This window comes from Phyllopteryx taeniolatus, chromosome 12 (assembly GCF_024500385.1).
Source record: "Phyllopteryx taeniolatus isolate TA_2022b chromosome 12, UOR_Ptae_1.2, whole genome shotgun sequence".
Lineage (NCBI taxonomy): Eukaryota > Metazoa > Chordata > Actinopteri > Syngnathiformes > Syngnathidae > Phyllopteryx > Phyllopteryx taeniolatus.
The window spans coordinates 20,665,529-20,679,817 of NC_084513.1; the positions used below are offsets into that span (position 1 = coordinate 20,665,529).

The 14,289-nt window shown below is 41.7% G+C and overlaps 3 protein-coding genes and 1 long non-coding RNA gene across 5 annotated transcripts in view; 3 read left to right on the forward strand and 1 right to left on the reverse strand.

Moving 5' to 3' along the window:
- The window catches only part of pou2f1b (POU class 2 homeobox 1b), a 33,224-nt gene extending 31,965 nt beyond the window's left edge, over window positions 1-1,259 (forward strand). Inside the window, exon 16 of the transcript XR_009791215.1 lies at window positions 31-1,259. The gene's annotated coding sequence lies outside the window, so the exon portion shown is untranslated. The remainder of the gene's footprint in view (window positions 1-30) is intronic.
- Window positions 1,260-2,067: 808 nt separating this feature from the next.
- Window positions 2,068-5,849, forward strand: lamp1b (lysosomal associated membrane protein 1b). The gene is made up of 6 exons (XM_061793218.1): window positions 2,068-2,417; window positions 3,613-3,794; window positions 3,871-3,999; window positions 4,113-4,179; window positions 4,839-5,006; window positions 5,087-5,849. Exons 1-6 carry the CDS (start codon window positions 2,357-2,359, stop codon window positions 5,224-5,226), a joined length of 747 nt encoding a protein of 248 aa, XP_061649202.1. The 5' UTR covers window positions 2,068-2,356; the 3' UTR covers window positions 5,227-5,849.
- A 1,558-nt stretch (window positions 5,850-7,407) lies between these two features.
- LOC133487142 (uncharacterized) lies at window positions 7,408-9,574 on the forward strand. Its single transcript, XR_009791220.1, has 2 exons — window positions 7,408-7,653; window positions 8,681-9,574. It is a non-coding gene; the product is annotated as an uncharacterized LOC133487142 (long non-coding RNA).
- Window positions 8,026-13,797, reverse strand: dcun1d2a (DCN1, defective in cullin neddylation 1, domain containing 2a). Of its 2 annotated transcripts, none has more exons than XM_061793216.1 (7): window positions 13,724-13,797; window positions 12,632-12,848; window positions 10,983-11,151; window positions 10,673-10,803; window positions 9,681-9,763; window positions 9,477-9,573; window positions 8,026-8,982 (listed from the first exon to the last, which is right to left on the reverse strand). In XM_061793216.1, the coding sequence occupies exons 1-7, from the start codon at window positions 13,772-13,774 to the stop codon at window positions 8,903-8,905; spliced, it is 828 nt and encodes a 275-aa protein (XP_061649200.1). In that variant the 5' UTR covers window positions 13,775-13,797; the 3' UTR covers window positions 8,026-8,902. The 2 variants fall into 2 exon arrangements, with proteins under 2 accessions (XP_061649200.1, XP_061649201.1); XM_061793217.1 differs by lacking the exon at window positions 13,724-13,797 and adding an exon at window positions 13,594-13,696.
- Window positions 13,798-14,289: the final 492 nt, after the last annotated feature.

Sequence of the window (14,289 nt, forward strand, 5' to 3'; positions counted from 1 at the left end):
TTGCTTGCTTTTTTTGTTTTCGGAATGTAGCATGTCGACAGACTCACCAGGGATAAGAGTTTACTCATCGTAAGTAATGTTAAACGTCAATGTTAAATGACTACCTATCTGACAGCGTCAATAATCAAAATTGATCATTGAGTGTTTATGTTCCAAAGGTCACGAGTCATAGATCTGCATCATGCTAGCTGGATACTGTAGCTAGTGTTTGTTCAAGTTACAGATGTGATAGTTCGTGTTAGCTGGATCACACCACTGTGTGACCATTTTGAACACGCTGGTTGGCATAAGTTGTGCAGAGAGTTAAGACAACAGTGTCAAATGTTCAAGGACCTTAGACTAAGGTTTTGTCTTGGGTGACTTTTAATTAGATGCAAGCATGTTCTAATTAGTGCTAGTTATTTAGCACTTGCTACCAAAACAAACATTTGGTCCTGCAACTACCCAGGCTTCTGATTCTTCCAGTTTGTAGTGCAGTAACTGAAATGTAATTTCTGGGTTATTGAATCGTGTGCCTTTTTCCAAAATTGTGCATGGTTAAAAAGCAGCGTTTCCTTCGCTCAGTGGGTGAGAAGAGGCAAGGATAGTGGCAGGACAACTCGCCTGGTCACAATGCCTTGAGCATCCCACAGTTCCTGGCCGAGAACATCGCCATGCTGGAGCAACCTCCCTACTCACCCGACCGACCTGGCGCCGTGTGAAATTTTTCCTGTTTTCAAGGCTCAAGGGGGTCATCAAGGGAAGACGTGGATGATGACATGACTGTGACGACATAGCTACGAGGGATCCTTCCAAGAGTGCATGAAAGCGTGGCACAGAGGTCTGGTGAAGTGACCATAAGGGGATTAATTCAAAAGGGAAAATGTACATGGGCTTTGACGTTAGGATTTGAAATATATCTGTAGAGAGACCAGTCCTATAACTTTTCTGACACACCTTGTATAGAATGTTTGTTTTGTTGACTAAAACATTTGATTCTTAACTAGCGTGCTGTGAGAGTAAATGAGGTGTGCTGTGGGAAATGATCCATTTTTGCTTAATTGGTCCCAAAATTATTTGCTAAAAATAATGTCTTTGTTCATCTCTCTCTATGCAAATAATGTATAGTGAAAATTAATTTCCCTTCCACTAGATGGTAGAGGGTACATAAAATGTAGCCACTATTTTTGACTTTTTTTTTGGTGATGTGTTATGACATTTATTTATTGTATGTAAAATAATGTGCCTTGGATTAATAAAAGTTGGGAAACTGGCCTGAAGTGGTGGGAAATTTGTATCAATAATTAATAATAAAACACTATAAAAGCATTTTATGTCCACTTTCATCTTGTCCTATTGGTCAATGAGGAGACCGTGTCAAAGCCCTTTGATACCTTGAAGGTAGAAAAGCACTATAGAAGTAATTCTTTATAGCTGTCAACTTGCTGGGGTCCGTCATAACAGGGTTCACAATGAGTGCAAGAACATAGGGTGGAAGCTGCTCCAAAAGAAAGGAAGAGGGGCATCAGAGATGCTCGTCAGATGACGACCCTCCTCAACATGCACAAAGGTGCGAGGGAGGAATTGCTTTTCATAAGCATAAAAAAAAAAATGTGGTGATGGTTGACAAACTCATAAAATACAAATAATATTATTTTATATTATGATATATTATTAGTAGTTTTTGTTTCAAGCTATTTTTTACTTGAAATAGGTAGACAAAGTTTAAAATTTTGTTTTACGTGTTAGTTTTGACTAGAAATAAAATATTCTTGGTAAGATTTTTAGTTTTTGCAGGGCATTTTCTGCCCCATACTCTTAAAAAAAACATTGAAATTTAAGTCATAATTATATATCATAGGGTTAGTCACATTACATTATTTCTTGAAAAAAAGGAACTATTTTTTCTAAATAAATTTGAAGACTAATTCATAGTGTGGTCTAAGGCAAGTTTTGGGTGGGCTCTTGCTGGCCCAATTGTTCCGATTTAAAAATAATAGTAATAAATAAATGTGGGCGCAAGTTTCTTTAGTCCAATCAGAAGCCGGCGCTTCTAGTCACGTGACGTCTGAGGCGTTTCATAAACCGGGGTCACATGATCCTCCACTAAACGCCAAAGTCCTGGGCGAGCAGCAGCAGCAGCGTAAACCTCAACCTCAACCTCAACAACCTTACTCGCTTAACTCGCCTTTCGGAAGCAGGGGCATTGTTTTGTTGTCTTTCAGTCAGCCAGCGCCGAGGGTTTTTAACCGCTTTCCCGTGCTCTAGTTTCGACGCTCAGTTTAGCATCAAGACAGTTAGCTTACTAGCTCTGTTTGCTGCAGTTGTTCAGTTCATTTTCGAGCCTCATCTGACCGGCAGTGACTGGGAGACCAACATGACGGCCACCGGCGGTGTCCACACACGGTGTCTGACTTTTACCCTGTATCTAATTTTAGGTATGTGTTCAATTTGATTATTATTATTTTTTTTTTCCATTTTATTCATTTATTTTTTCCTCCCCCCCCTGAGGTCAACCAAACAGTTGTTTCTATCGACGTCACGCACGTGACCAGCAAGCTAGTTTTATTTAACATTATCTTAAACAAATGTGCGCTGTCGACATTTTTTTTTTTTTCAAGGAAAATCTTTCTAGTAATGGTTTTAAAACAAAGTCGAACTTGGCACGTAGTGGTGTTAGCTTAGTGACGCTACTATGCTCACGCCGCTGTTAGCCAAACTTGTTCTTTTATTGCATGGCAATGATCTTCGTAGCCACGAAACGATACAAATTCATGGTGTCTTGTAAGTTTGCTAAAACGAATGAGTAAAGTGGACTTATCCTTTGCTTTATATACTCCAAGACGAAGACCCCCCACCCCCATTATAATGAACGGAAATACAGCAGCCCTTTTTTGTGATCTGGCGAAAACTGAATTATACAAACTGCTGATTTTTAACGCCCCCAAAAATTTATTTCAATGCATTTTATCTGCTTTAGACCCCCCCCCCCCCTCCAAAATGTTTTTTACAAAATACACTTTATAGAGAATGACTAGAGAAAGCAACGTGAGCTAAACATAAATAACTGAGCTGATAGATTTAAGCATCTTGATGATTTACAGAGACAGAATTAGGAAAGAGGGAGTTATTTTCATGCTTTGCTTCTTGCGTTATTTTTCACTTGGAATTTTCTGGTGGCGTATTGAACAGTCTCACTCAATAAGTAAGCCCAACAAACTTGAAAAATGCTTCTAATAAACGTGCTGGGTGACTCTGCTCAGGAAACGGTCCCAAATTGCACATGGGACGTTTTGTGTGGGGCTGGATTCCAAGAAACGAGTGGTAGAGTCACACTGGCAGGCCGGTAGATGAGTTGGGAAAGACTCATTTACAACTGTTCCAAAAACGGTGGTTGTACCAAAACTGGGATGAAATTGGTGTGGGTGAAAACAACCTTTTCTCTGGAGGGGGAAAAAAACAAAAACATTTAGTAATATTTTTCTCAATTTACAGATTCCTCCCCCCCCATCCTATTTTATCAAAAGAGCCAACTTTATTTTCATGGAACTTTTTTTTATTTTTTTTATAGTGGACTTAATATTCTGACTTTATTTTTGTAATCATGATTCTGTATGTATGGTGTGGTTGTAGCCGCTGTAGCCGTTCACCAGAGTTTGGCTACCATGTCGCCGCCCACCACTGCGCCACACAAGGACCCCGGCAGACCGGAGAGAGGGCGCTACCAGGTGACCGGCACTAATGGCAGCGTGTGCTTGCTGGCGCACATGGGCCTCCAGCTCAACATCACTTTCAGCTCCGCCTCCGTAAACAAGGTCTTCACACCTGAACGCACCATTGTTTATCAGGATGTCTTGCAATACTTGACCGTCTACATCTTCGCATGTGCAGACGGTGCAAGACGTCATCAACCTCAAGCCCAACGTCACGAAGACCTCCGGGTCATGTGACGCAGAAAGCGCCACGCTGCGCCTCTCGGCAGATGCCGATAAAACCAACTTGACCTTTGTCTTCACTCTGGTAAATTTGTCACACACGTGTATATTTTTCTTGTACTTCATGAAATGGCGGCCACAAGATGGCAGCAAATGCAAAGGTAAATGTAATGAGCTGCATCTGATTTTTCCTTCCAGAACACTACATCCAACAAGTACCGCGTGAATGCAATTTCACTGTCAGCAGCCTGGCCAGACATGAAAGGTGAGTCTTCTGGCCGTAACATTGGGTACACCCATGGAACCACTCAAACAGTAATTACCTCTCACTGTCACAAAGTAGCATCAAAATCAATTAAGTACTTGTCGTATTGGTAATGCCTTTGGCAAAATGGCAAATTATAATAAAGAAAATAATAAAGAATTTGTATTGTTGCATTCAAAACAATAATGCAGTTATTTCTTGACTGTCATTATAAATGTGTGGGTCCATGACCTATTGTAAAGCGATTTGACATTAAATTTTTTTTAAATTTATAATTACTTCGTGAGCTCTGGCATTTTCATGCAGCAATCTGTTCGTGAAAGAATGTGCAGTATTTTTATATGGAATCAAAGTTTTATCCGATTCATTGATCATCAAAAAAAACAATCATTAATTGCAGCCCTACGAATACATTTTTAAAATTATATGAATTGATATAATAATATAAACATTCAATAGCTGCAGCACTACAATAGTGCTTTTTTTTTTTTTTTTAATATAAATTTATTTTATAAAAAAAGAACATAACACTAATGTGGTAGTTTGCGGCCTGGAAGGGATTAGTTGATTTTGATGATGAATGTGCATTTGATAATACCAGTAGATTGTGTTCCAAAGTACCACTGTAGTGGTAAAACTTGTCCTCGGTCCTGTTTTAGAGCCCTTCTCAGCAAGTAATGGCAGCCTGGACTACCTCCGCGGAACCTTGGGCTACTCCTACATGTGCCGTGAGGAGCAGACTCTCGACGTGGTCCAGGCCTTTTCCATCAACACCTTCCAGTTGCAGGTTCAGCCCTTCGGCCTCAGCGGCAACCAGTTTGGCACGGGTAAACCGTCTCGAGCAAGTGACCGTTTTCTGCACAAGTGTTTTGCAACGCTCCCGTTTGCGTTCCCCGCTCTCCCTTAGCCGAGGAGTGCCAGCTGGATGAAGACAACATGCTGATCGCCATCGTGGTGGGGGCGGCCCTGGCCGGTCTGGTCCTCATCGTGCTGGTGGCCTACCTCATCGGCAGGAGGAGGAGCCATGCTGGCTACCAGACCATCTGAGGTGGCGTCCGCTCGCATGTCCCCCTACCCCGACCCGGCGTTTCCCTCTCCGCCATTAACCGCGTTTAACTCCCCACACGTGTGCTGCTGCTCACTCCCTTAGCACTTGGGGATGTGCTTTCTGAACTGATACTCATCTTAATGATAATAATACAAGGGATGTTGTTGGGAGGTGACGTGAGGAAATATCTGGGTAAGCAAAAGAAGAATCTTCATTATTTTGTTGTATTTATGCATTTCTAAAGGGAATTATGGGATTTCGGGGCACCTGTTACTTTTTTTTTTTTTTTTTTTGGATGGTAATTTATTGTGATTTTGTTTATTTAAGTAACAATAACTGGTGTTCATTGCCGTGAAGACACTGTTTCACATTTGGTTACATTTGTGTGCTTCGTCTCCTACTATATACTCCAATGTCGGTCGGCTTGTCTTGTCGTGATTGTGAAGTCTCAGGAATGACCGGTGGCAATGTTGTTGCATATGTTACCAAGGCGCACTAGTGGGCGGGACAGGCAGTTGGAATTTTCAATGCAAAATTGCTAAACTACTACGCTTGTTTAGATAAGGAATTTGCAGTCAAAAGGCAGCTCAGCAGCTAAATAAAAAAAACAAAACAAAAAAAAAACACCACCACCACTCTGGCATGACTACCACGCTAAGGTGAGCTTATTTTAGCATAAATCCTGGGTTAGGCTTGATCAATTGAGCATGAACTTTCCTCATTATAGATTAAGCACAATTCTTCAAATGCCCACCACTTATTTGTCATGCGTGGTACCTCAAGGCTCCCCTCTACGTTCCCTTATGATTTAACTTTTGACACCTTCAATAGGTGTTTGACACTTGACAGCCACACCTTGGTTAGCCGAAACATATTTACAAAATTAACCAAAAAATAAAGGGGACCTAGATGGCAGTTGTGACAAATAGTCTGTGGTCAATCTATAATTGGGAAAATTAACTGTTAATCGAACATAGCGCTGGTTTTATGCTATGCTATGCTAACCTTAGTTGGGTGGTCAGTCCAGGCATAAACCAAGAGTTGTGCTCTGTTAATAGTGGATCGAGGAAATTTAGTCAATGCCAATTCCTTAGTCTAACTTTTCGTTCGCCGTGCCTCAAGGCTTCCCTCTGTCGCCTTAATTTTTTTTTTTTGTTAACTTAAAAATACAAATTTTAATATCCTGCTACGATTAGCATAGCATACATGCTGGTTATGGGCTCAATTAACCGAACAGTAATTTCCCCCATTATTAAGTAAAGTTTGTCAATCCTTCAAGGCTCCCCTCTGGGTCGAATTTAGTTGTTTTGGGTAGCATAGTTTGGCATAAATCATCCAAGACCAGAATCTTGTCGTCGTATTTTTATTTTTTTTCTGTTACAAACCACTTTGTGCTGCACTCCCGTACAAAAATTTGAGTGTCCCAAATGCTAAAACGTTATCAGTGCCTTCCCTGCTGCAATGTCCGAAGTAACATTAATAAATACAGAGGCACTTTTTTCCCCCTTCGAACTCAACATTGTTTCTTGTCCACAGCTGTATGTAAAACATGCATTAACATGTTCTAGTGCAGATAATGTTTACTGTTCCTCTTGTGGATTCGTTTGATTTATTTGTTGTCGGTTTTAACTCTGTTTTCTAAATGACGGTCAATAAAAGTGATTTGAAAGTTGTCTTTTAGTTTTGCCCTCACTTAATGTTTAGATGGAGATACTCAGACATGGCTAATGGTTTCTATCAAACAAAACTGTTTCCATTCAGATGTGACTGGGCAACAAATAACCCCTTTTACTCCGCTTGCAACTACATGTCTAGGAAGAAGGAAAAAAACGTGCGCCACTGTCTTCACTTGCAGCAGCCTTTTTTTTTTTTTTTTTCTTTCTTCTTGCTGTGCAGTCAACAATTTGGGGAAAGTCATTCTAATGTCAAATATTTGCCTTTCAGGTATTAATTCAAGAAGGCCCAAACAAAGACATGTAAAGAGGGTACCTTTTAGGATAAAAAGTGAAATGTCAAGTTTCCTTCAATTCCACATTTACTTATCCTCCATGTTCTTAAATTAGGCTTGAATGAGTGGTTCAAAGGAAAACAAAAGTGATAAATTGAGGCGACATGGCTAGAAATGGCAAAAATAACTGCATGTTCAAGTCTTGGCATCTTGGAAAATGTTAAGAGGCCCCTGTCCTCCATTGTTGCTGTCAGCATATCTAATTGCGTCTGATGCCTTTAAGGCGGCGTTGTGTAGATTGGTCTTGATTCTTCCTATATTCCTTGTCAAAAAGATTGTCTTCTTGAACTGGCACATGACCTCCGGCACCTGTGACATCGACAGCGTCTCCTGCAGGTGGCATTGCAAATTCTTGCCTCGTTTTCTCAGACAGCACAAGAAAGAAAACCGCCCATGTGCACCATGCACATCTAAACAAGTACAACTTTTTAAATTGATTCTCAAGTGTGGTAGGCGTGCTTCCCCTAGTGGTACTCGAAAAAATGTTTTTACTGCCTTGGTACAGTATATTTGTACCTAACTTTTAAGTTAAAAACATTTCTTTGTGTACTTCCAATTAACTTATGTGCAACACATTTTAATTGAATCATGACTTGCATTTTACAGTGCTAATGTTCAATCTGCACTGTTAGTGGCTTATGTAATGTAAATGTAATTTTTAGGAAGACCATATTTTTTGATGAAGCCTACTTCACTAATGTGGTTTAATTTTGGTCATTATGGTGGAACTTGGAGTGCTAAATATTTTTTTGGGTGAAGTTTGAGAATCACTGATAGAGCTAAATCCATGTATGATTATGGTAAAACGCATGCTTTTATTATTTAAAATGGAACATCATACTGTACTTACAGGAATAAATGGTAATTTGTCTCTCGCTGTAACATTGAACAAAAACAGTAATTGTATTATTAATAAGGCTCTGTTTATCATTCTTATCGTTCATTTTGCGTTGTTAGGTTCAGAATTATTGCCTAAAAAGCGAAAAGAACGCCTCCCGGGTGTAGAAAAATTAATATTTGATTGTTCTTGAATGACCGCGAACTAGTTGAGAGGGTAAACAATTGGTCACAGCCAAGTAGTGCACTCCATTTTGCCTCAATCCATTCAAAACGTGATTCATCAATTCTTAGTCATCCCTACTCCGAGCGGTCACGGCAGAACTTTCCTTGGCTAAAGGAAATCGTAAAGCGTAGTTGCGACACGGCGATTTAGTGGACACGGCAAGTACCAAAACGGAGAAGATACGATCACTACACCGACACATCATATCAAACCCATGAGACAACTTTCAAGTGTACATAAAAGAATGATTTATAAATGGGATTGTAATTATATTATTCTTCATATAGTTCTCTTTTGTAAATAGATACAGTATGTACGGTCAAGTTGTGGTGCTGGTGACGTGAGCACTCCTTTTTGTCCTTTCTTTTCTTGTCCACGTAAGGTCGTCTCCGTGCTGCATCAGTGTCCGACCTGGAGCGGCGAGCGCTCGCAGGATTCCGAAGATCCAGCAGGAGGAGCCAGGATTGTTCCGGCAATGTCCCTCTTCCATCCTCAAAGTGCTGCTGTTGGCCACCGTTTAAAAAAAAAAAAAAAAACTCCTCCTCCAAAAAAAGTCTACAAAGTCTCTTTAAAAGAAATATTCTCCTTCCCAGTTTGTTTTCTTTTAGAGAGTTTTACGTTTTGTTCCCGTTACGATGGGTCGAGCGAATTCCACAAAGTCATCTATAAGCACTGGCCACGCCCCTTTAGGGAAAAAAAAAACGGATCAGATGATATAGTAAAAAAACAAGATTTCAAATCAAATTTCCTCATTGAAATGCCATTCATCTGTTCTAAGTACCCTATGCCACCATGTTTGTTTAAAAATAACATTTTGTAAAACATTAAAATGTAAAAATATAAAGAAAAAAAAATATATAGATAACTTTCTTCAAGTAACCCCCCCATAAAAGTATTTTTGACCTACATTTTATATATTTTAAAATGTATGACTTTTACACACACAAAACAAAATGTACCTTTTCCACTAAAACAGGCCATTACTTTTCGTATGAAATCCTTCTAAATGCTGGGAACCACATCAATAAAGCCTGAATACAACCTCGCAAAACAAGATTTCACAGAATTTCAAAGTACTCAGGACATACTATTTCCCTTTAATTCCAAAACATGTAGGCTTTCCCAATTAAATATAAACACTTTTTTTTGGGGGGTGGGGGGGGGAAATCAACTCTTACCCTCCTCGTCATAGTTGGACAAATCATCTGCTATCATGTTCCCAAAGTCCAACAGAAGGTTCCATGTATCTTTTGGGATGGAGCGTTTATGGTGTTCCTGAACCAACCGATGGCAAAAGGTTACTTTTGATTGACACTGTCAAAGATTCATTTCAAGGTGACATTGTGCATGAATAAATGCTGCTCGCGGAGTTTCTGACTCACCAAAAGAAATCTATTCCAAAGGTCGAGAAACTTAAATCTTCCTAACAGCACCAAGTTCCAGTAAGCTACCGCCATCTCCAAGTCTGCAGGAGAAAAACAACAACAAGCAATTTTATGCTTGTAAATTCCAACTTTTTTTTTTTCTTGTCAGTCATCATTTAAGGATTCCCCCCCCCCCCCTCACAAAATTAGGTTTTCACGAGTAATATTACAACTCTTTTAAAATTACCCTTTTTGACATCATTTATTTTACTTTTTCATTTTATGTACATTTTATACTCCCGATACTGTGACTTTTTCCCCCTTACATTACAAAACAGAAAATTTCCTATTTTTCTAAACTTCATATTTATTACAACATTCCTCATTAAATAAAAACTTTTGTTTTAGCGTCAATATTTAATATTAGTTTGATAAAATTCTCATTTTTCCTTGTAATTTACATCTTCACTTTCATGAATACCAACAACTTTATTTGTATATTAAAAACATGTGCACCAAGTGCTTCGAAAGACGCACAACAGACTAAAAATCATAATCGTACTTCATGAAAATGACTTTCAATTCCTTCCCCCCCCCCCCCCCAGTAATATTTTGCTTCTCCTTTTTCCCTGTATGACTGACTCTCCCAAAATGGAGTCTTTTCTCGTAAAATTACAACTTGATTAACATGAAATGAAACCATTTTTCTTCTTACATTATGACTATTCATTCAATAACAATTCTCATAAACGTCCTTTTTTTTTTTTTTTAAACTGTAATATGTAATAAATAAACTGACTCGTAGATTTGGTGAAATTGCAACTTTTTCCTCCCATGTTACAATTACCACTCCCATTTTCTCGTCGTCTCATAAAAAAAAAGTTCGATGAATTTACAACTTCCCAAAATCGACTTCATTCTCCTCACACGCTTTATATTAATAATGGTCTCATGATTAAGACTGTCCTGCATGTTCCCTCCTGCTAGAATTCAGTGCTTTACTTACTCACCTAAACCCTTCTGGCCGGGATTTTTGGCAAAGTTAAAGGTGAACTGGTAGAAGTCCTTAAACTTGCCGCTGTCTTTCAGCTCCTGCTCCAGTCTCGGCAAAAGGGCTTTGAGCTTGTCGGGGCTGTCGCACCTGCGAGGCGGGCAAACGTGAACCTCCCGCCGGCTCAATTTCAACATGGCATCATCGCTGACGAACGAAATGCGCCGAATTTAACGGTGCTACGCCTAGCCACATGCTGCTCCTCCGCTGAAGAGAGCGCGCTCTATTTCTACGTGTAAACGCGTGGGCCTTCCCGCAGACCGGCTTACCCCAGCTCCGTCATGCCGTCCAGGAACTCCTTCTTGGAGAACTCGCACTGAGTGGCTGCGCGAAACTTCCACGCCACCACCAGAACGCTGATGCTGGCAGGATCCAGCACAAGGTCGTCGCAAAACTGCTGGATGCCCTCGATGCCGATCTTGTTCTCATCCTGAGGATCTGTCGGCGGAAATCGACTTTTCCTCAAATAGCGGCCTGAGCCGAGATTCGAACCGAGGACCTAGCGTGACTAATTAATCGAACCAAGTGCCAACCGCGAGTAACGCTCGATTGATTTTTGGCTTTGTGTTTGAGATACGATATTGGTGTGAAGTGAAAATCGTTTTGCAGTGTAGTTGCACTCTGTCTATCGCTACAGATATACAGTTCATTGAGAATTTTAACTCCTCTCAGCTCATCAGTACAGAACTAATATTATCCGTCCTTCGCACAGGATAAATAAAATGACATTGAGCACTGTTATATTGTCTGTCTATGTGTTGCTGCACTGTTTGTGTTCGATCCGTTGCTTCAAACGGTATAGCGCCGCAACATTTTTGCTATTGAGTAGCGATGTTACGGCTTCAAAGGTTCGATATAAAGGCGACCTTGGGCTCGTGGGCCTGAGAGCTGTGCTAGAAACAAGAGACCACCTCACCCCTCCCGCTAATACTCAAAAGAGTGGCTGCCATTACATTAGTCAGGGGAGCTGGTATTAACCACACCTGCAGGCTCAAATCAAAATGTGTGTTTTGGGAGTTTTTTTTTATAAGAGTGGCGGTCAGCCAGCTCGGAGTTTTCGCTAAAGATTTCAGTTTGTACACGAGAGTTTGGAGAGTGTTACTAGCGTTCATAAAGTTTGGGCTTTTTTTTTGTTTGTTTTACCGCGTAGAAAAAGGATGTTCTCAACGGCTGCAGAGAAAAAGGAATCACTTAAAACCTGAAACTGTTGAGAAACGTGTTATTTCGGAGTAGAAAATGAATTCTGCCCTGTTCTACTTACATCATTGTCCAAGTTACGCAAGCTAGCATATTCAGTGGCCTCTCCCCGGTTCCACAAGCACTTCGATCCTCACTGCCAACTTAAGATTATGGCATTTTTCAAAAAGTGACACACAAACATTATACAGCCTTCCATATCATGTGATATTTTTACACCAAGAGAATGCGTCAAGCAAATATTTGAGTGTACAATTTCTTGTTCAAACATTGTTTTGTCGCTGACAAGAGCCAAAACAGACGCACAAATTCAATGTAGCACAATGATGTGGTTAACAGGCAGCTGCCCGTTATTATTGTTTGAAATACACAAGATGTAATTTGTTTTATGATTAATGTGACAGTAAACTTCAACCGGAAGTGGTAATAACCAGCTTGAAGCATTTTTAAAAGTGATCCTTTTTGTAAGAAAAGCACACAGCAATCGTTGCGGTAGTGCGGCCCCTCCGCCCGAAACCTGGAACATTTTTCATTTTCCTTCGGAAGAACATAGCGCTTCGAAGAAAAGACGATGACAAACCGTAAAAGGTTGGGCTGGCTCCGATTTTACACGGAAGCTGCAATTCGCGAACTGGCATGTCGGTAAACCAAACTTGTGGGTTGAGCTACCACCGCACTCGCCGGTTTCAGTTCCGCAGTGGAATAAAGCGACACCGCCTACCTTTGTAGCGGTTGAAGAGCTGCTCCAGCTTCTTGCGGTCCACAGACGTCTTCATGGACTCCTTGCAGTAGAGGTCCGGGTTCTGGAAGTAGTTGTCGGTGGCCACCTCCAGCTTCCAGTCATTCTGCGTCAGGCAGTAAACGGCCGTCTTCTCGCCCGCCTGCGTGAACGACATGAACTGCCGTACCTTGTCCCTCTGCGACGACTTCAGCTTGTGCTGTGCGGGCGACAGGGCAAACGGGCGGTGAGCGGCGAGCAGACCCGACAGCGCCCACACCGAGTAGAGACAGAACAGCGCGCAGAGACAGACGAGCCCGCACAGCTCCGCGTCCATCCGCGGGCATTCGAGGATGCGTGGAGCTCGGGAGACCCAGACACCTTGGCAACACTTCGCACAGTTCCGAGCGGGGGTGGGGGGCCGGGGGTGCCCTCACGTGACTAATGGAATGGCAGCCACTCTTAAGTATTTGGGGGGGGGGGGGGGTTAATAACAGCTCCCCTGACTAATGGAATGGCAGCCACACTTGAGTATTTGTGGGAGGAGTGAGGTGGTCTTTTGTTTTTAGCACTACTCTCAGGCCCACGAGCCCTAGGTTGGCAGCTTTTAATATGACGCCCATCGTGCGTTATTTTTCTCAAGTGATATTAGACTGTCATAAGCACGATGACGTTACGGGGGGCGCTGTTATACAGACGATATGACCAACAAAAATAAAAAAAGACACAGTCAACGGGGAAACACCGCAGTAGCACTGGCGAGCTACTGGCTAGCCGCCACTGTATTAGCCGCGGTGCGTTGTTCACGTTAATAACACGCGCGGGGTCGCGTCGGTGAGTTTGCGCGTGGGTGTGTCGGGCTTCGGGGTTCGTAAGTACGGTGGCACGCTTGTCAGGATAACGAGTGGGGTGGACGCTGCGGCTAGCTCGCGAGCTAGCCGCAGCGTCCCAAAATATCAGCTGACCTTCCGTTGAGAAAGCGAAAGGACACGCGTCGGTCAACGTGGACCTTTGGAGCGTTAGCGCAAACGCGGACGCGTCGGCGGACGAGTGGAGCCGGGGATTGTGTGTGTTGTGTTTGTTTTGGTCACCTACCATTTTCACGCAGGCTACTTCAGCACTTTGGGAGACGCTCATTGTGCGCATGCGCGGAAGTCAGAAGGCGCAACTTTATGAATTCTCTTTTTTGTCGTTGACAGCAGTTTGTCATTGGATTCTTTTGGTGTCACTCAGTAAACATTTACATTTCCGTGTGAAACACCGAAATTGAGCTCAACTCCTTTGTTTTGGGTGTATACTGAAGACATTTGGGTTTCAGATCAAAAGGTGAATATGAGACCAAAAGTTCCGAATTCCATCTTTGGTATTGACATCGAGATGTGTTAAACAAGTCAGGACAGTGCGCCTTTTGTTTGAAGCCACCCACTTTTCAAGTGGGCAAAAGTATTGGAACAGACATGATGACATGAACTTAAAGTGAATAACTTTTTATATTTGGTGGCACATCCCTCACTTGCAATAACTGCTTCAAGTCCGCGACCGAGTGACTTCACATTCTTCATTTGAAATGCTTTACTGCAGCCTGCCTCCATTCCCGTTTGTTTCTGGTGGTTTCTCCCTTCAGTTTCCTGTTCAGGAGGTAAAATGCATGCGCTATTGGG

Coding starts and splice junctions, on each gene's coding strand:
- dcun1d2a (XM_061793216.1), bottom strand. CDS start 13,774: ATGCGCACAATGAGCGTCTCCCAAAGTGCTGAAGTAGCCTGCGTGAAA. Junction 11,152..12,631: donor GCTCTTCAACCGCTACAAAG/GTAGGCGGTGTC, acceptor TTCCGCCGACAG/ATCCTCAGGATGAGAACAAG. Junction 9,574..9,680: donor TTTGGAATAGATTTCTTTTG/GTGAGTCAGAAA, acceptor CGGTTGGTTCAG/GAACACCATAAACGCTCCAT.
- lamp1b (XM_061793218.1), top strand. CDS start 2,357: ATGACGGCCACCGGCGGTGTCCACACACGGTGTCTGACTTTTACCCTG. Junction 4,000..4,112: donor TGACCTTTGTCTTCACTCTG/GTAAATTTGTCA, acceptor TTTTCCTTCCAG/AACACTACATCCAACAAGTA. Junction 5,007..5,086: donor CGGCAACCAGTTTGGCACGG/GTAAACCGTCTC, acceptor GCTCTCCCTTAG/CCGAGGAGTGCCAGCTGGAT.